Source organism: Arvicanthis niloticus, chromosome 29 (assembly GCF_011762505.2).
Source record: "Arvicanthis niloticus isolate mArvNil1 chromosome 29, mArvNil1.pat.X, whole genome shotgun sequence".
In the NCBI taxonomy this organism is placed as follows: Eukaryota; Metazoa; Chordata; class Mammalia; order Rodentia; family Muridae; genus Arvicanthis; species Arvicanthis niloticus.
The window spans coordinates 19,019,667-19,041,139 of record NC_133437.1 but is presented as its reverse complement, the minus strand read 5'-3'; the positions used below and the strand labels follow the sequence as shown (position 1 = coordinate 19,041,139).

The following is a 21,473-nucleotide window of genomic DNA, read 5'->3' as shown; positions in this document are numbered from 1 at the left end:
TGCTGCAGGAGGCAGGGCTCAGGAGTGTGGGCTGCCTATGCCTTTGGATCTCGGCCAACTTCATTACAAGCCTCAGATGCAGGACAAAGAGCTGCAGGATTTCTTGTTATGCCCAATTCTTTCTTTTTGAAACAGGAATGTTTATTCTGAACTGTTTTATGCTGAAAAAATACAACTTATTTTTGATTTTACAGGAACTCAGATTCCAAGATTCCAGACTTAAAATATTGAAAAATTTAAAGACAATAAGGAGTTCTAAAGGTGGCCTGTATCTACATTAGGAGACGGCAATGAGACTTTGGGGATAAAGGGTAGAGAAGGGTATGGCTTACAGTGATGTGTTTGTGTGTCAAATAGACAGAACTTAGGGTTGTGATGGTTAACTTTAGTCGTCAAGCTGACAAAGCACATCCACTGGGAACACCAGCTCACAGCTTTCTGGTCTCCATTATATATGTAAGGTTACCCAGCAGCCTGCCTTCCCTGAAGTGATGGATGTAACTTGCAATTTAAGCCAAGTAAGTTCTTTGTCCCTTAAGTTGCTTTTGTCAGAGTGTTTCATCCCAGCAACAGAGAGTAGAACAATCACATTGTATACCTGCTTAACTATTAAAAACCAACAAAGTGGCTTCTACTTCTACTTCCATTCACTCATAAAGTCAGCTAAGCACTGTATGCTTTAACCGTGAGGATAACAGTGCCACCCACCTCAGTGGCTTCCCGAGAGCTCTGCCTCCATTACCTTTGGCTTCCCTTTCTCTCAAGTTTATTCAGGTTTGAATCTAAAATTCCAGCTCTTTTAAACAAGGACTAAATTAATCTGAGACATTGGATTGAATCAAATTTTAAACAGCTGGCTCACTGTTATTTGTCAAAAATAAATTCACACACACACCAAATATATTGCTGCTCAAAACTGGTACCATGTACACCTGCTATTATGGCTCAAATATTTAATTAAATCAGTAGAATAAACATGGTAGAAAAGTACTTTTAGTGGAGTCATGACTCAAACATAAGTTAAACTCTTCAAATGTTTAAAAGCATGCTGGTACACCAGTATGATGGTTAATACTGACTGTCAACTTGATACCTAGGAGGCAACCCAGCACACCAGTGAGGGGTTGTACACATTAATGCTAGTCTCTGAGTATGTCAGTAGAGAGTATTCTGATTATGTTAACTGATGTGGGAAGACCCAGCTTAGCTGTGGGCTGGACCACTCCCTAAGCAAAGAAGACAAGCACAGATGCACTGACTGGATTGTTCCTCATTACAGATGGATATAACCAGTTTTCAAGTCACTGTGGCTGCCGGGCGGTGGTGGCGCACGCCTTTAATCCCAGCACTTGGGAGGCAGAGGCAGGCGGATTTCTGAGTTCTAGGCCAGCCTGGTCTACAGAGTGAGTTCCAGGACAGCCAGGGCTACACAGAGAAACCCTGTCTCAAAAAAAAAAAAAAAAAAAAAAAACAACAACAAAAAAAAAAACCAAACAAACAAACAAAAAAAAAAAGTCACTGTGGCTTCCTGCTATGATACACTAACCTGGAACTCTGAGCTAAAACCAACCTTTCCTTCCTAAGCTGCTTTCCTGCTGAGAGTATTTTATTATACAATAGGAGAAGAAACTAAGACAAAGAACAAACAAATACAGCATCTCTTCAAGTAGCTGTAGTGTTAAATATTGAAATGTTTGGTTTTCCATGTATTAGGTAGGAAAAAAAATTAAATATAGGACAGAGAAATCTTCACTTACTAATATCTGCTGAAGGTCAGTATACGCAGCCTCTAACCGGCGCTGGCAGTCTGGGATCATCATCCGGGACTCTTGCAGGATCTCTGCCTGTAATGAGAACATTTGGGAGACATGTCAGATGACAGAACTAATGTGTGTTTATTTTATACACTGGCATATAACTAATGATTTAGAGGAAATGGAAAGCATGATTACAGTAAATGATTCAATGTTCTAATTTAAATTGGGTTTATCAGATTGTAATTCTGCAAAGTACAAGTTCTAAGCATAACTTTACAGAAGTTTTGTACTTTTCTTCCTTTTGGTAATCTCCTTCTCATGGTAAGTGGCAATTAACTGGCATGGCTTTCATTCGGCTCTTATTTTGAAAGGCTATTTAAAGTAAACGGTTCTCCTGCTGTCACAAAGCACCTTTATCTAAAATGGGATCAGCTGGTCATATAAATATCTCCTGCATCTTTGGGTAATAAAGGAAAACAGTGTTCAGATAATATCACAGGGAGATAATTACTGCATGAGAGAAGTTATTGAGTTATTGATCACATCGTGTGCACACTGCAGGAGGGACTCCCTGAAAGACAGAGGTAAAGAAACATGAAAAACAAAGACCAGCAGGTTCATATTTTGTTGCTTATCATGCATAAAAAGTTATTACTTATCCTTGTGCTTCATTTTAGGAGAGAGATTATTCTCCCCAAGCAGTTTGAGCCAAATTACTAATGCAGCATCCTCTGAATCCCAACTTCTTGCCTATTCCTCCTGAAGATAAACACTGAAGAATTAACCACAGGGATACCTTTACTCAAAGGATGCTTTTGGATGTAAAATCTACCATTCAAAGCTATATTGTATATCAAAACACAAAAGAAGACTAGGAAGCTCAGTTACCAGTCAGTCAAGATATCGGATTGAATTTGTTCCCTTAATTATTCTCAGAGACAGATACCATGACAATCAAAGGCTTTCAGAAAAATGAGTACAAAATTAACCAAGATTGCCTAGCTCAAATAAAACAATGCATACAATGTAACGGCAATGATGCTGAATTATAATGAAAACTCTTTAGGACTCAGCATCTTCATGCCTGTTTGGATAGTCTGTCATAGCTCGGGATAAAGCCACTACAACATTCAGATTCTCTATCCATATCTATTTTCTTGGGTCAAAAAGCATTATTAACAAGGCACAAGTTAAAAACTCAGGCATGGAAGGGTGACCTTGCATGTCTCCTTTTGAATATGTGTGGAAAACTGGCAACAGAACATTTCAGATTTCTTCTCCTTTGGAAAAAAACTCCTGCACAACAGCTTACAGGAGTTAAAGAAGATGAATATAAAGACTCAGGCCAAACTCATGACAAGTCAAAATGTGTACTTAGGGTTGCTTGTCAAGCTTTAATGTTACTGAAATGAACTTTAAGCAGCACTACCCAACATAACTTGTATTCACTAATATCTCTCTGTATTAGAATCAGACCAAGATTGCCTGTTAGTCTAGCAAGCTGGAACTCTTGACTTCAACATGGCAAAAGTCCATTCTCTTGTATCCACCTTGATTAGACATTAAGTTTCACCCCCAATAGCCACAGGTCCACAGCTAAAGATTTATCTACAGTGGGCTGCACTGAACATCTGCCCTATGTATTGGATACCATAAACTATACTTGCATCAAATTTGCAAGGTGAATGAATACTTTTCCTTGTAGCAATGAATTATGACTACCAGGGAGACACACACACACACACACATATTAATCCTCTGGGAGTTTCTACAGTACACCACCGTATTCAATCTTGTCCCTCAAGTCCTCCGAGGCCCTTCCCAAATCGATACCCTGCCAAGTTCATGTTTTTTTTTTTTTTTTTTTTAAACAAACAAACAGGCCACTAAAAAAATCATGGAGTCCAATTTGTGTTGGCCAACTATCCTGAGCACGGAGCCTGGAGCACTGGAGCCTTCCCTGACTGTGGCTGACATAAGTATGGTTCATTAAAGTCAACTGATTTTCTTTTCCCAGCAGCTTTCCTTTGGGATAATTTCTTGACTAGGAGTGGGATTTAGTGTCCAATTTCTGGGACTTTGTCTGCCAAGAATAACATCATCTGAGTCATGACTACACAAAGAAGACATCCCCAAATACCCAAATTTAACTAACAGTATCTGCCTTGGAAAATAGTCATTCAAATGAATGGTACCTTTCTTTAGAAGACCTGAATACAAGTTTTATTCTAATGCTTACTACATAGCATCTAAGGGAGAATCAGAGTCTTGGTGTAGTACTTGGGACACGTAAGGAACCCTAGGGAAACACCATGGAGTGCTATTCCCATTGAGTGAAATTCATTTTAAAACATCTTGTAAGTTTTTTGGGTATTTATTCTGGTAAAATGGAAGCTGGGAAAGACTAAGCAAAGTTTATTAGCTTATAACAATCTATAGATTGCAGAACCTAGAAGTTGGTTAATTTCTTTTATACTCAAACATAAAAACCAAAAAGGAAACATTCCAATTGATAGGAAGTCTTTGTCACAGAAGGAATTCTGTGAAATAATGTGGCAATATTAAGCTGGTAACTGGTTAGGATAAGATTTTCAGCTTCTTTAGTGAGGCAGAGCTTATAACCAGGGTTGGGCGAGACCTATGATCTGTACCAACCTGTAGAATAAAGTCTGCTATTCTGAAGCCAATGATAGTCATACTTGTTCGTCAGATGGAACTCTCGAAATTACTGCAACATTAACTAGTCTTCTCTTTTGAATGGTGGCAGGATGTTAACATACTCACATGGTGAGTTAGGGATTCATCTGACTTGTGTTTCCCTGATTATTTCTGAATCCACTGAGGGAACAGGGAGGGGCAGTGTACACTCTGATAGATCAGCAAGTGTCATGAGATGTAAATGGTGCACACATACCATGTAAAGCATGGACAGACTAACTGTGCCTGACCATTGCTCTCTGTAAGAAAGGCACTTCAGATATAAAGAAACAGAAAATACAGGGATGGAAAAAGATGTGGCAACATTAAAAAACCACAGCAATAGTGACAACGTCACACTGTACAGAGGAGAGTCCTGTAGCATTGACTACTTCAGATCAAGAAATGCTGTCAGGGATAAACGAGTGTCCCATTATCATACCAGTATAAGCATGTCCGGGTAACATGACTCTATGAACTGAACAAAAAACAGACAAATACACATAAACAGATGGGGATTTCCACACTTATATTCCACAATTCATAGACATACTAGATAAAATGAGTAAAGACACGGAAAGAACGAGACACCAGCACAGAAAGCCATCAGCCACGAAACAGAACGCTACAAAGGAAAAAGAATGCAAACTCGTGTCAGTCCTGTGGCACACTGAGGCAGAGCACATCCTAGATCAAACTATACTGAAAACACAAGTCTAAACCCACAGTTACACTCAGGGATCACACCATCTAACTGTGATGTAATCCCTCAGCAGTTGTGGCAACACCTTTAATCCTTGCATTTGGGAGGCTGAGGCCAAAAATGCAGTCAGACCCAAAGGAAGCTATCTCTAAATTTAAGCACATAACTGTACTTATTATACCATCTAATTTTTATGTTCAGTACTTAGAACTGGAGGAGCTGTATTTCCTGGTTGAGAGCAACCATGGGTGCTTGTGCCTAACACGTGAGTGCTGGACCTTCTGTGGCCACTTCACCTGTGTCAGTGTCCTACCTTTGTTGAACTGGATTTCTGTTTTGCTGGGGTTTCTGTTTGTGTTTGTGTGACAGGGCTTCACTGGTCTGTAGGCTGGCTTATCCTCCTGCCTCAGCTTTCTGAATGCTAGGATTACAGACATCCCTTGCCACAGCCACTTCCTCACTTTTAAACTCAAGTTCCCACAATGCACAGCGCCATCTCAGTAAGCATCAGTTTTACCTGCTTCTTAATGGCGTAGTTTTCACCATCTTCAGCCTTCATTTTTTCAATCTTTTCTTCTTGTTGCTTTGCTTCTTTTTCATACATCACTTTTTCTTTGACCAACCTATAAACAAACCAAAAATGTTTCAGAGAATTAGATTTTTTTTCTCTAAAGGATAACAAAGAAAATGTGTAAATACAAAGCATAGTTAAAATGCGAATGAATGAATAGGGCAGGCAAGATGGAGGCAGCTACTTTTAGCCACAGATGTAAGCATAAGCCTTGTGCTCCAAGTCCTCTACTGGGGTAAAGTTTTACAGCTTTGAGGGGAAAGGTGTCCTGACTGTCGGGAGCCAAGGAATACCACAGTCACACAGTAGATGTTGGTTACTCACACCAATCTCAGTCACATGGAAGAGATTCCCATTGTGAGCCCCACCCCTGGAGATCTCCAGCTGCCAGGCTCCACCCTAGGCTACTATGGCAGACAGGCTCGTGACCCCTCCAGCTGCCACTGAAGCCAAGTGGCCAGACCTCCAGCCCGAGGAGCACTAGTGGCTAGGCCCTGTCCCTAGGGAGCTCCAAAGGCCAGGCCCTGTTCCCAGAGTTTCCTAGTTTTTCCCTTCTAATACATCTCTTGAGTGAGATTTATTGTGGGTGAGACCTTGTGGTATTCCTTGGCTTCCAACTACCAGGATACCTTTCTATCTGAGCTATAACACACGAAACTTATTGGTAAAGACACAAGAGAGAGGATAGCTGCCTCTGCTTGTACATTAAGAAGAAAAATCCACTCTTGCATCTGCAATGTAAAAGTATTAGGAAAGAGCTAACACTTCTGTGTTGCTTTTTAAAATTGATATGTGTGGTAGTCTGAATATTCTTGGCCCAGGGAGTGGCACTATTGGGAGGTGTGGCCTTGTTGGAGGAAGTGAATCACTGTTGGCATGGGCTTTAAGACCCTCCTCCTAACCACGTGGGAGCCAGTCTTCTCTTTGCCTCTGGTACAAAATGTAGAGCTCCTGCAGCCCCATAACTTCCTGGATGCTGCCATGCTTCCTGCTACAAGGATAATGGACTAAACCTCTGAAACTGTAAACCAGCCCCAGTTAAATGCTTGCCTTTAGAAGAATTTCATTGGTCATGGTGTCTCATCACAGTAATAAAACCCAAACTAAGACAGTATGTTTTCCAAAACTTTGTACATGTGCCTTTAAAGAATACAGTGTATATACACTTATTCTGAGGGTGAAAATCAGTACGTTACATACCAAAAGACAAAGAAAGACTAGATTATTTTCAACAAAACCCTGCTCACTACTTACTGGGAACTCAGTTTCATGTCAGACTTATGTAAGTAAGAAACTAGAATAGGTAATTTAAAGGTAGTTTTATCACAATCGGGGGAAACAAACCAGTACAAGTAGAAATAATGTTCAAGCAAGAAAAGGTAGAGATCAGGCAGATTCTGGTAACATGGAAGCCTGCAAAACAAAAATACACTCTTATTTCCGGTTAATTCAAGTTTAGCATAAAAGTGTTGTGCTGGCTAGTTTTTCTGTCAACATGGCACAAGCTAGAGTCATCTGAGAGGAGGGAATCTCAACTGAGAACTGTGGAAGGCAAGCCTGGTGGACATTCTTTAGTTAGTGACTGACAGGGGAAGTCCCAGCCCACTCAGTGGTGCTACTCCAAGGCTGCTGGTCCTGGATTCTGTAAGAAAGCAGGTTGAGCAAGCCATGAGGAGTAAGCCAGTGAAATAGCACTCCGCCATAGTCTCTGCCTCAGTGCCTGCTCTTACTTCCCTTCATGATGGACTGTGGTCAGCTGGGACATGTAAGATTAAATCCTTTCCTTTCCTCAAGTTGCTTTGGTCATGGCTTTTTTTGTTGTAGTTTTAAATCATAACAATAGAAACCCTAACAAAGAAGACAAGCAAAGTTCAGTAACATATTAGCATTCCTATGAGGTAGTGTGCATGTACAGTGTGGTGGTTTAAATGACAATCTCCCCCATCTATTTGAATATTTAGTCCTAGTTAGTGGAACTATGCTGCAGAATATATGGTCACACTGTGAACCCTGAGATTGTATTATCTACTGAAAGAAATCGTTTCTAGTTGTGGTGTGGTTTAGCCCTTAGCACACATCTTTAATGTCTCTGGCTGGAATAAAGTCACACCCTTAGTACACACCTCTAATCCCAAACAATGGAGGAAAAGTTAGTTTGTAGAAGGAAGTACCCACATTTGAAGTCTAATGGAGAGGCAGACAAAGTGATGAACCAGAAAAAGATTTGACACAAGAGAATATGCCCAACTCTTACAAGCACAGAGGAAAGCTACTTAAGAGAGAGAAGTACATAGAGAGGAGGCAGTTTTACCAGGACAGGTTGCAGAGAGAGAACAAGCTAGACACAGGTGAAGACAGAAAGAGCCAGAGAATGAGAAGGAGCCAGAAGATTAGAACAGACTGCCAAAATTGATATGAGGCTAAACAGAGTAATTCAATCAAAAGCCAAGAGAAGCTGGATTGAATCAGTCGGCTTAGAGGATTAGCTTGTACAGAGGCTAGAAGCTTCCAGGCCTATGCCTAGGGATAGTTAGAACAGAGAAAAAAAAATGTTCTGGGCTCAGCCCAAGCTGTGTATTGCCAAATTTGGGTATGGTTCTCATCTTATTCCTCCATCTGAAGAAATAAAAGTATCATTCACAACAGGTAACTAAAGAATGCTGAGAGTTGAAAAATCAGTCTTCCTCAGGGAAGAGTACACTAATTGATTATCTAATACCAGGTGGCTAGCCCCCAAAGCATACACAGGAGTAACAGTACACAGATTGAGCACGTTGCATTAAGGAACATATATGTGTGTGCGTGCGTGTGTGCGCATGGGCACGTGTGTACACACACACACTTAACAATTAACGAAAAAGGTTAATTTTTTTAATTAACGAAAAAGGTTAATAAATTTGAAAGAGAACAAAAAAGGGTACATAGGAGGGTTTAGGGAGATGAAATGATATAATTATAATCATAAAATATAAAATAAATAATTTAAAACTGTTAAATTTTAATTTTAAAATGAACTCTTTACCCATTAAGGTTATAATTTCAAAATATAAGTACCACAAAATCACTACAGATCGTTATCTTAAAAGGTCTCTTTAAACAGTTTTTAAAAAAGAAAGAGGAAGTAGTGGGACAGAGTAGTTCAGTATACATTAAAAAGCTGAGAATACTATACTAAAAAGTTAAATAGCAGTACCCCAGCATTTCAAAGTTGGGATTCTCCTTGGTATACAGACCTTGCTTAGCAAGGGCGAGGCCCTAGGTTTGAGGGCTAGCTCTGCAAGAAGAAGCTGAGTTAAGTATGGATTTCTAGTTTTTCTCCGCTGCCTCAGTAGGAAACAGGAGGGGTGCACTCTCACTACTGGCTGGAGCTAAGCAAAAACTGCTCTTACCAATGAGTAATATGTTATGAACTACTTCTTCACACATACTTCTGTTTTCCAAACACACAGATTGTGGAGGTTTAAATGAGAATGTCCCCCATAGGCTCATCACTTTTGAATGGGAAGGACTAGGAGATGTGGCCTTGTTGGAAGAGGTTTGTCACTGGGGGTAGGCTTTGAGGTTTCAGATGTCCACACCACTCTCAGGTAGCTTCCTCTGTTTCACAATTGTGGATCAGGACTTAAGCTCTCAGCTACTACTCCACCATGGATGCTGTCACATTCTTCTATAATGTTCATGGACGCTAACACTCTGAAACTCTTGAGTCACACTGAACTTTTCCTTCTGTAAGTTGCCTTGGTCACAGTGTCAACAAAGCAATGGAAAAGCAACTAATACACAGGTCTTATGCTTGGCTTCTGCAAGTTTTGGACTTGCATGCTGTGCATGTTGTATACCATCACTGTCACAGAGTTGCTGTTTTAATTAACATTATGTAACTACTATTACTTATTTGTATTCAGAATCCAGTGCATTACCAACAAGGAAGTGTTTCCAAATATTTCTGGTTGCTAAAGTCCTCTAAAAAAGTAGTCAGTCATCAGTAGTCTGTCCTCCCATCTCCATGACAGTTATGAAAGAGAAACAATTTAAAGGAGTCTACTTTGGCTCATGGTCTGAGTCCACATTTACTGTTTCTGGGCCTATGGTAAGTAAGGCAAAGACATGATGGGGTAGAACTGCTTAACACGTGGTAGTCAGGAAGTAAAGGCAGAAAGGGACCAAAGACAAGGTTTACTATTCCAGGGCCCGCCCCAGTGATCCACCCCTCCCCCAACTCAGCCTGACTTCTCCAAAGTGTCATCATATTACAAACCCATCAGGAGTTAATCTGTTGATTAAGCCAGAGATCTTAGGATGGCAACAAAGCCTCCAAATGCATGAGTCTTTGGGGGCTATCTCAGGTTCAAACCACAGTGAGTTGGATAGGCTACTGGAGATCAGAACATTCCATAAAATCCTGTAATTCAAAGATATAATCAGGGTGGCAACCTATGGCCAGGGCCAAATGAGGTTACGAACTATGAATGTGTTAGATTTAAGTTATAGTTGTTCACTGTAATGTGAATGTTTAAATGAGCCTAAAGAACATGCATACATTTGTCTTCTAACATTTTCAAATTACACAAACAGAGTGATTCTGGAGTAGAACAAAAGTGAGACACAGTAATGGAGAAACAAAAACACAGGTAACTTCTCAGAGAGGTATACAATGCTTTGCCCTGCAAACATTTGACTCGAATCCCTGTCACCCCATTATATTATGTTTGTCTATGTAGAATGGCAGGGACAGCCTCAACAAAATTAGGGACACCTACCCACTTGCCACATGTGACATACAAATGCTCAGGGAAAAGTTACTGGATAGAAAAATTACTGCCCTAGAAAAAGGGGGGAAATCACCCAGCTAGTGAGAACCTGTAATTCTAGTATACACAAAGTAAACACAACAGAAACAGTTCCACTTAACAGTATCAATCAATGCATGAATGACAAGTTACATGATGCTGAAAATATAGCCGTTAGTGGCTACAAAGCATTATACAGGACAAACATAACAGCTTATGAGGCATCAAATCCTGGGTATTGAGGTCATTATCACATCATATGTAATAGTACAATGAAATCCCCACCTATACACTGTGTGCCCATTTTCTGGTTTCACTCTAAATTGCTCCCCTAAAAAGTATGTATGTTAAAGGTCTGGCTGCCAGTTCAAGGAGGTTGAGAAAGGAATAGATCATGAGGTTTCCATCTATCCATGGAGCTATAATCTGATGGCACCTTAGGGAGATGATGAAATTAGATCATTATAGTAGATCATTTTGAAGATAAGACTTGTTCCCACACATACACGCACATGTGCATGCACACAAACAGATACACACACACACACACACACACACACACACACATACACACAGACACAGAGAGAGAGAGAGACAGAGAGAGCGAGCATGAGCATGTGCCATTGTAGCTTATTAGCAATGTGGTTCAGAAGCTTCTGTACTCATTTGTGGGCAGAATTTGTGGGAAGTTAGCAGAAGCCTCAAGTGCTGTAACTAGTAGAGCTTACTGGGTGATTCTACTAAGAGCCTGCAGACCAGGCACATGTACAGTGAAGAGCAGACTTAAAGGAGACTTCCGTTGGGAACAAGGGTTCTATCAGGACTAGGATAGAGTGCCCGGGCTGTAACAGGAAGGATTCCTAGGAAATTACAAGTGACCCTGCCCAATGTCAGCCACAGCCCAGAAATTGGAATGCTTGCTGGGAGAGCATTCCTAAGCAAACAATTCCAAGAAGAGACTATAGACCCTGACAAGTGCACCAATTTCCTCATTTCCAAGCCCCTCACCTATCCCTAGAAAGGGTCCCAGCCAGCCTTTCCCACCCTGCAAACCCTCCATTCCTGAGGGAAAGTGTCTGACCTGCACTGTTTGAGATAAACAGACTCATCTGTTGGGGTCGGCCTCTGATCTCTTTCTGCCCTCTGTTTCTTTACACTCTGAAATCTAACAAGCCAGACTGGAGGTCCTCGTGTCACACTGTGGCAAACAATCTGTTCCATTCTGTATACGACTGCAGACCTTGTGGTAAGGGAGAATGAGCCAAGGTGGTGTCTAATCACCTGATGAAGGTAAGAACAATGCAGGGCAGTAGTCAGGTTGAGTCTGCATGACTTGCTGCTTTTAGTCAGGTTTATATTGAGAACAGAGACTAAAAGTAGAGCTCAGGGTACTGAAAAGTTACAGTCTTGCCACAAAAGCTGGGGCAAAGGAAGGGAAGATAGCTCAAGAGATGAACCCCACAACAGAGACCGGACTCTGCAACAGGGCAACAGAAAAAACTGCAAGGGCATTTCAGGATGGGTTGGGTCCCACCCACTCCAAACTAAAGAAAGGAATAATGTATTTGGAAGACTATCTTAAGAAGAATCTGGGGGCGGGCAGGAGGGGGGAAGGACCACCTAGGAGAGGGACACTGTAGCTGTGGTGCAGGGGGTGTGGCTACTGACTGAGCAGTAGTTCAGAGGTTGCTGGCTTTAGAGTCATACAGATTGATAAGAGGTGCAGGGTTTTGGAGGCTTCCTTCTTTGCTTCCTGACTGCTACAGTTAAGCAGCTGTCCCACTACACCCTTCCAGCATAGGCCCCGAACCAGTGAAACCATCTGACTGTGACCTGAAACTATGAGCCAGAAGAAAGCCTTCCTTCTTAGGTATCCACCTTAGTCACCCCAATAAAAGTTAGCACAGGCATGGGATGTTTTCTTATTATAAGATATTAACAATGTAGGGTGCACAGGTAAAATTAGATTACGTCTTTTAGTCAGCCAACAGTTACCTTTTTTTCTTACTAATGTGACAAACTTATTGTTACTCATTACTAGTAACAATACTCAAATGTTAAACCAATCTATGCGGTTTTAGCACACCATTTAATAAGTTCCTTTAAAGATAATATATCAGATTTCACCGGTTAAACAGTAAAAGCTTTAGTGAAAGCTTACATTTAAAAAGACTGTAAAAAAAAAAAGAAAGAAAAGTAGAATACACACACAAAGTTAAGTTTACGGTAAGTTTAAGGGGTGCACTGTATAACCAGAATGAACTGAAAATAGTACGGGATTAAGGGTGAAGGCAGAGAGAGCTGGGCAGATGGCTCAGTTGGCAAAGCACTTTCCACATAAACTGGAGGATTAAGTGAGTCTCATCTCTAGCTTTCACTTTAAAACGACAGACAGACTCGTTTGTCTGTCTGGTGACAGACTCCTGGAGCTTGAGCAGACTAGCCATCCTAGCCTGCTTTCCAAGTTTTGGTTCCAGGGAGAGACCCTGTCAACACAGTGATGATAATTCCTGAGAGATACCCAAGGCTGACTTTCGGGTTCCATGTGCATGTGGCCCCTGTGAGCGTGCGCACATACACTAAAAGCACAGGAAACCCAGCAATCTTAACTGAAAGGGCTTTGTAAGTGCCAAATAAGCTCAGAGAAAAACAATTCCTCATTTATGGCCACTAAGAATTTCCAAGCTGCTGGGCACAGTAGCTCATACCGTTAATCCCAGCACTTGGAGGCAGAGGTACACAGATCCTTGTGAGTTCAAGGCCAGCCTGTTTACATAGTGAGTTCCAGGACACCCAGAGCTACACAGTGAGATTCTGTGACAAAAAAGGAGGAAGAACAACAGGAAGGAGGAAGAGGAGGAAGAAGTAGTAGTTGGTGTTTCAAGCTGGGTATGATGGTACACACCTTAATCCCAGTACCCCATCACTTTAAGGGCAAAGGCAGGCAGATCTCTGAGTTTCGGGCCAGCTATGGTAACCTAGTAAGCTCTGTCAAAAAAAAAAAAAAAAAGAAAAAGAAAAAGAAAAGAAAGAAAACCATTTCCTGAGCTCTAAGAAAACTAAAGCTTTCAAAAGGAGAAGAAATGGGTCACCTACAAAAAAAGGAACATCCATATTGACATTATATTTCACACTAATAACAATAGCTATCAGAGGACAATCAATTAATCCCTTCAACATTCTTTGAAAAAATGATATAACCTAAATTTATAACTATAATAAAGGGTGAAGGAAAATTCATTAACTCATTTAGCAATTACTTATTGAGAAGCTACTGTATGCCAGTCGTGACCTCAGACACCAAGGACACAACTGTGAATAGAAGTACAAAAGTCTGACCTTTGGCACTCATTCTCTAGTGGGGTGAAATGATGACAGACACTGCACAGAGCACAGCAGGCTGTGGGAGGAGTCACCAGAGAAAAGAGAGTGAAGGGAGATGATGATACAGGAGGACTGCAACTGAAACTGAGGGAGCCAGGGAACTGAAGTGCATGCATTAAGATCTTAATCATTAAGTCAGGTAGGTAACCTATGAAAGATGCTATAAAGCAAGTGAACTGTTCATACTTACACATAGGCACGTGCACACACACACACACGCACACACACACAAAATCATCTATGGCTCCCTTCTAAAAAATTTATTTAAGAATATACTGTACAAGTAGGAAATTCTCAAAAATTTTAAATAAAAAGAATATACTGTAGTAAATTGAAAATTAAAATCTAGAAAAGAAGCTACAAGAACAAAAAGTTATGGTCAATACAATGCTCCAGTGAAAGCTTGTGTGTGTGTGTGTGTGTGTGTGTGTGTGTGTGGTGTTGGTGGTGGTGGTGAGGTCAACAAGATTATTCTGTAGGCCAAGAAGACAATCAGTCTAAATGAGAACCTTAGTGTGAGCCCTAGGGAAAGATCTTAAGAAGAATGGACTCAGTTCTAAGAATAAAGACAATGGGGGCCGAGAGATGGATCAGTCCCAGTTCCAGCACCCACACTGACTGGTAATTCAACCTCTGCTCAGAAGATCTAACATCCCCTCTGGCTTCCTCAGAACCAGCTCCACACGCAGGCATACATACGTAAAAATGAGTCTTAAAGATCAGAGAAAATAAGTAACAAGACAGAAGACAGAAAACATGCATTTTCATTCCATCACACACTTATAAACTCTATGATTCTCTGAAAATAGAAAACACTAGTGAAGAAGACTCCATCTAACCTAAGTTTACAAGGAAGATCCCTTGGACAATAGAAGCTCTATATGGAGGGAAACGTAATCCTGTAATAACCACATTTATAGCAACATGACCCCTAGACCCATTTTCAGCTTCACTGGCTTTGTGTCTTCAAGGTCTGCTTAAAGACCAAGGATATTTTATGGTGGTTTGAATACACTTGGCCCAGATATAGGCACTATTAGAAGATGTGACCTTGGAGTGGGTGTGGCCTTCTTGGAGGAAGCTTGTCACTGTGGGTGTGGGCTTTAAGACCCTCCTCCTAACCACATGAGAACCAGTCTTCTCCTAGCAGCCTTCAAATGAAGATGTAGAACTCTAAGCTCCTCCTGCACCATGTCTGCCTGGATGCTGCCATGTTCCTGCCTTGATGATAATGGACTGAACCTCTGAACCTGTAAGCCAGCCCCTATTAAATGTTGTCCTTTTAAGAGTTGCCTTGGCGCTGGGCGGTGGTGGCGCACGCCTTTAATCCCAGAACTTGGGAGGCAGAGGCAGGCGGATTTCTGAGTTCGAGGCCAGCCTGGTCTACCGAGTGAGTTCCAGGACAGCCAAGGCTACACAGAGAAACCCTGTCTCGACAAACCAAACCAAACCAAACCACCAAACCAAACCAAACCACCAAACCAAACCAAACAACCAAACCAAACAACCAAACCAAACCAAACCAAACCAAACAACCAAACCAAACCAAACCAAACCAAACCAAACCAAACCAAACAACCAAACCAAACCAAACCAAACCAAACAAAAACAAAACAAAACAAAACAAAACAAAACAAAACAAAACAAAAAAAAAAGAGTTGCCTTGGTCCTGGTGTCTGTTCATAGCAATAAAATCCTAACTAAGACCAAATATCTACCAACTCTCTCTCATAAAAATCATGACATAGGTGTTGACAAGAGTAAGTCCTGATCAACTAATAAAATTCAAAGTATAATGATATTTAAAAATATTTTGTAAAGATTTCAAGCCTAGGTAGCCAATTTCCTATGTACAGGTCTTAGATTTGAAACCTCTAGTATGACTATATTTCCTGACAAACACAGTTCTTTTCCACTGACAGAGCTGCTGACAAGGTCTCCTTTTTCTGAAAAAACAATACTTTTCAGATTTCTACTGTGAGACGAAGGAAAAGAAACTTATTGAGACCCCAATGACAAATATTTTGATTACTGTATTACACTTCAATATGAGAACCTTTGTTATGTTTCTACCCATTTTACAGACTATTTTGTATCACTTTGTGTCTCTGTGTGCATGGCATGTGTGAGTGTACTCATAGAGGACGTAGGACAACCTTAGGTGTTGTTCCTCTGAAGCCATCCACCTTGTTTTTAGAGACAGGGTTTCTCACTGGCCCATAGAATTCATTCGTCAAGCTAGTCAGTGTACATCAAGGAACTACCTTTCTTCATGTCCGCAGATTACAAGAATTTGGCATTTCTCTGTGGTTTCTGGGGTCTGAACTCAAGTCCTCACGCTTGCAAGGAAAGCACTTCACTGTCCCAGCTATCTCCATAGCTCTACAGTCTCTTATCACCTCCACTGCCACAAACCAACCTCAGCTGTCTGGTGAGGTGTGAGAGCTCCTCTTTACCATGAGGCAGTTATGATAGTGCATCGTATGAAACATGACATAAATAGGTACTGCCACTACAGATAAACTTCTAATATGATTCTCACACTTTTGAACACACAACAACAAACCCCATGATTCAGTGTGCTCAACTATGACTAGTGTTACTAGCTCCTTAGAAGTCAAGCCTTCGTTTCTCATTAAGAGAAACCAATCTTGGTTATGATCCCCCCAGGAAGTTATGTCTCTAATATTAAGTCAATCATACTGTCCTCACCCTCTCTGTTGATAGAATGGATCTGTCCTGTGTGACATGTGCCAGAAGGTCTGTGGGGTCATAAAAAAAAACTGATTATAAAGGATAGACCATTCTGGAGTATCAGGTAATTCTAGTCCTTGTTGATATCACTGAAGTCTTTCCAAGAACTCTATCTGAAGATTTATTATAATTAATAATCCTTACATCTTAAGCCATGTAAACTTTGGTCTTCTGATCACCTGAGCTAACAACATCTGTACTGACATACCGTTCGTTCAGTCACTCTACAGGACAAAGATCACGTTCTTCTTGCTTCTGCTCGGATGGAAAGATGTTCTAGGACTCGCAAGCCCAGGAACTACACAGCTCTGAGGTAGTACAGTGTCCCAGTGGAAGGGTATCCTGAGACACAGGAGCTCAAGAACCACACAGCTCTGATAGAAGCCACTGAGCAGAGGCCTTGCACCCCCAGGGAGGGGATCCCTAGCTGAGCTGAGGCACTGAGGAGACTAAGCCCTGCTTCTTTGCTTCTCTTCTTGGCTTCTTCTGATGAGAGTCACACCAGGCAAAAATTTCAAGAAAGAAATTTATTGGAGAGTCCAGATTGGAGAGGTGGAGGGATGAATCCAGGGATAGCTGCCCTCTTCTCTCTGGATCCGGCAGCAGGGAACTGGATAAAGGGCAGTGCTTATATATAGGATTTCTTAGGAGGTGGAGCTTTTCAGGGCAGAGATTTCCAGATTATAGAGGACTGGTGGGATTTCAAGTCCTGACCTTGGGAAGCTCAGGGATTGCTGGGTTTCTGAGGGAGGCTCAGGAATTGATGGGTTTTCTTGCTCCAGGATTGGTAGCTTCTTTTTTCACCTCCCTTTTCCTGCATCAAGCCACAGGTTAAGGTGGTAAGTCCCTCCTGGCTGCTGCTAGCTTTTGCTGAAATGCCATCTCTGTGGAGCTGCTTAGGGAAGCTGGAGAGGAGCCGCTGCTACACTGTATAGCCCCTGTGGGACAGCTCCTGCAGTGGTGTTTCATGAAAGCTGTAGGCTGAGGCAGGAGAGTTGTCACCACTATGGACATCTCCTGTGATGGCAGTAGGCAGAAGATATGTCATTTTGATGCTTCTGCCAGGGCATCTTACCACTGCTGCAGGCTGGGGCTAGGAGGGCCGGCTGCCACTTTGAAGGCTTTTGCAGCAGGCCATTTAGAGACTATACCTCTAATTCTGCAACAGTTCAGTCCAAAAAAGCACTTAGAACTGAGAGACTTCATCTTTTTTCCTTTTAAGTAAATTTTTAAGTCATTTTGAGTAAATGTGAACAAAGAAAGCAAAGATCAAATTACACAACTCAGTTTTCTTTTCTATTATATCAAGAGTATCTATGCAAACCTCATGGAAGACTGTATTTTATAATTCAAAAACTTTATCAAAAATATTAAACTTTTGTTTTTAATAATCTTGGTGGTTGTTGGAGGGTAAACTCCATAATAAATACTATCTTTTATGTCAATCACATCTTCATTTTTACTTCTGTTGAGTGTCAAGCATTAAGATGTCAGAAGAAGGAAGACAGGCTATTCATGTGTGAGATATTTAAGCCATGGTGCAGTCAGGCTAGGTGCAGTCATGACCGCCGCCATGTTTCCACACTAGAAGTGGCCAGAGGCACCAGGGGCGCCGGCCCTAGACCCACGAGACGTTAGTGTGGCAGCTGCCTCCGCTGATCAGCTTCCTAGAGTCCATGTCCCAAAGAATGGCCCCTGGTTCAACTCTGCCACCCTCATAATGTTCGGTTAAGCCCCAGACAATATCTGCCATGTTCACGGTACCTGGCAGAATGAAGACTCTTAAAGCTTAAAGCTTATCCAATGGATTTATATATTAGCAAATACTCAATACACAAGATGCCCACACAATTAGAACTGTAACCCAACTGCCTAACCTTGAATAAACAACTACCTTAGACTGCTAGGGCACTTGGACATCTGCAGCATCTTCCCTCCTCTCCTCTCCCTCCTCCTCCCCTTCCTCTTTCCTTCTCCCAGCTCCACCTCCTCTTCTACTGCCCAATTGCTGAGCTCCTCTGCAAATACAATGTGGCAGGGAAATTCCTGCAACATAGGGTGTCCAGAATTAGCAGTGATGAAGTTTCATGGAGCTAGGTTGCCTAATGGTGTTACACAGCAAACACCAGGAAACCACACCTACCAGTTTATACCTATGATGGTGGGAAGTTTACACCGACAAATCCATATCAATCGTATTGAGCAAGACTTCAGAATCTTCTGATTTAGTGTGCACCATACAAAAAGTGTATGTTGTTAAAATTTGGAGTCATTCTCTATTAATTCTTTTTATGGTCATTAAAGAACTCCAAGTGAGACATTCTAGTTTTCCAGATCTTTAAATGACAGTAAGCCAAGATTTCGGGGTCAGGACTGGGGAAGATAGCTCAATGACAGGGTCTTTGCCTTGCATGCATGAAGCTAGGGTTCAATCTCCACTACAATAAACACACAAACAAATAAAAAGATTTTGAGAGAGATGGTTTAGCAGGTAAAGATGTGCTTGCTGCTAAGCTTAACAATCTAAATCTGAGTTCAATCTCTGGAACCCACATGGTGGAAAGAGAACTGTCCCCATCCCCGACTCCCCCTCCCCAAGCTGTCCTCTGCCATGCACATATACTTAAATATATATAAAATTAATTAAACATAACAATTAAAAAAGATTGTGAGATTGAGAATAGTATCCTATATTCTCGAAACCTGAAAATGTACTAGACAGACAGACACAATGAGAAAGGGCTGGGGAGGTTGTTCTCATTGGAATATTTCCTTCTTGTTCATCAGCCCCCTCTCCCCAACTCTGAAACCTAACTTACATGCTCCTATCTTTAGGACCATCCCACCACCACTCCTCTCACTAGCCCAAGATGACAGTGCATCCTATGGATGGACCTTTATGGCCTGTGCAGCCCATAAGCACAGTGTTCCTATTTTGTCTACTTCTGCTCTGGAAAGCATATGCCCTTAAGGACTGGTGATGTGCCTGACACCAGCATCTAACAGGGTCTGTGTTTCAATGGGTTTACCAAGTGTATTCATAATCCCTGGGAGCTAAGCAGTGATTGATTTGTTTTCACTCAAAGAAGAGAAGTAGCTCATGTAAGGCCACGTGGCTGGGAATGTGAGTCAGGATTGCAGTATGAGTCTACTTTATATCCACCAAACTATCATGTTTAGAGAAAAGGACATGATTTATAAATATTTAATATCTTTTACCTGTTCTAAAAGTAAAATAATTCAGTATTTTAATATCATAAAAATGAACTACTACAAGAGGACAGTGCAGAGACACCTGTCCTATTCTTAACAGCAGCTACTGAGCTCTCAAAAATGGAAGCAATGCATTGTTCTTGTGCAGCCTAAATGAAAGAAAATGCATGCTTAATTTGATGGCATTTGTTACCTTATTTCTTCCAGTACCCATTAATTAATCAATTAAACTGGAGATGGTTCAAGTTCTATTAACTGCTGAAGTAGAATATATGCTTTAATTAATTTTAATAAGTAAGTTAGACAAGACATTTTGTAAACAGCTAAAATGATGCATGCAAAATCCAAAATCGATCTAACAGTTTCAAAACTACAAATCTTAGAATTAGTAACTCAGACACATCAAAAAACAAAACAAACAAACAAACAAACAACCCAACAGTTCATGAATTCTCTAAACCGTCCCTTAAGGTCTTGAGACATCAGCGAGGTTAATGGGTCAGTGATAAGAGCACCTCCTGCAGTTCCAGGAGGCCTGAGTTCTATTCCTAGCAGCACAGCATCACAGTCATAGCCACCTGTAACTTCTGTGTTAGGGGATCTCATGGCTTCTAGCTTCATAGACACACAAGTCAGTCTCAGTCAGCCCCTCCCACCTCCTCTCTCCTGTCTCTTTCCTACCCAACTTTAAATATCCTATCTAGTTCATAAAGTGTGTGTCTTAGTTTAAACCCACTGTGCATTTACTCCACTATTCTGAGGAAACCATGTACAAGCCACTGATGTGGATCAGCCTTTAAAGGCTTCACTGTCATAGCTGGAGTCACATCCTGGATGCCATGAACAGCATGTGGCGGCATGTCAAAGTACAAAGTCTTCTAACAAAGTACAACTATAAATACGTCATGTGCTTATGACGGAACTTTAGGAACACCACAACTTCGTGCAATTAATTGTTTCACTAATTGCCTACTTCAGATGAGGTATCTGGCAGGCAGGTCTTTTCAAGGCTGTGTACTGGTCTGGAACTCAGTAGGTAGACTGGTCTGGCCTAGAATTCACAAAGATCTGTCTGCCATGAGCACACATATATAAAAAATATCCCTTTCTGTGGTCTACCCAAAAAACTCACTATCTATAGCACTGAGAAGTAAAGACATAAGAACTATAGCTACAGTAACTACCGTCCATGACTCAAACCTGTAGATGTACAGATAGATCCTACACGGAACATGCAAAAATAACCAAATTTCTATTGTCTATCAGTTCTTTTATAGAAAAAAATAGCTCTACCAAGTGACGTGAGCAGACATGATGAAAAGAAGACTTTCTATGTGCAATAAAGCTTAGGAAACTCTACCTACTTAGCCTCTTCTTAGCATTCACAAAGAAATTGGAGTAACCTTACAACAAACATGAAAAGCTGCCGACTTCGGCCCTTGTCACAAGAATCGGAGCACAGAATTCGTTCTGACACACTTAGGAAGAGCTAGTGAGACAGATTTCATTGGGTAGCATATTGGGATCCTAAGCAAAGACAGGAATTAATACATTTTTTTGATGTAGGAACTGACAATTTTTTATTTTCAAATTCCTATATTGTA

At 41.2% G+C, this 21,473-nt stretch overlaps 1 protein-coding gene across 3 annotated transcripts in view; it reads right to left on the bottom strand.

Annotated features, from left to right (window-relative positions):
- Tbca (tubulin folding cofactor A) overlaps positions 1 to 21,473 on the bottom strand; it is a 57,826-nt gene that overhangs the window by 4,545 nt on the left and 31,808 nt on the right. For 2 of the 3 annotated variants that reach the window (XM_076927173.1, XM_076927172.1), the window contains exons 2-4: positions 7,073 to 7,141; positions 5,675 to 5,780; positions 1,758 to 1,844 (exon numbers count right to left, since the gene is read on the bottom strand). In XM_076927173.1, the coding sequence (XP_076783288.1) occupies positions 1,758 to 1,844; positions 5,675 to 5,780; positions 7,073 to 7,141 (262 nt within the window). The remainder of the gene's footprint in view (positions 1 to 1,757; positions 1,845 to 5,674; positions 5,781 to 7,072; positions 7,142 to 21,473) is intronic. The other variant, XM_076927174.1, reaches the window with a different exon arrangement.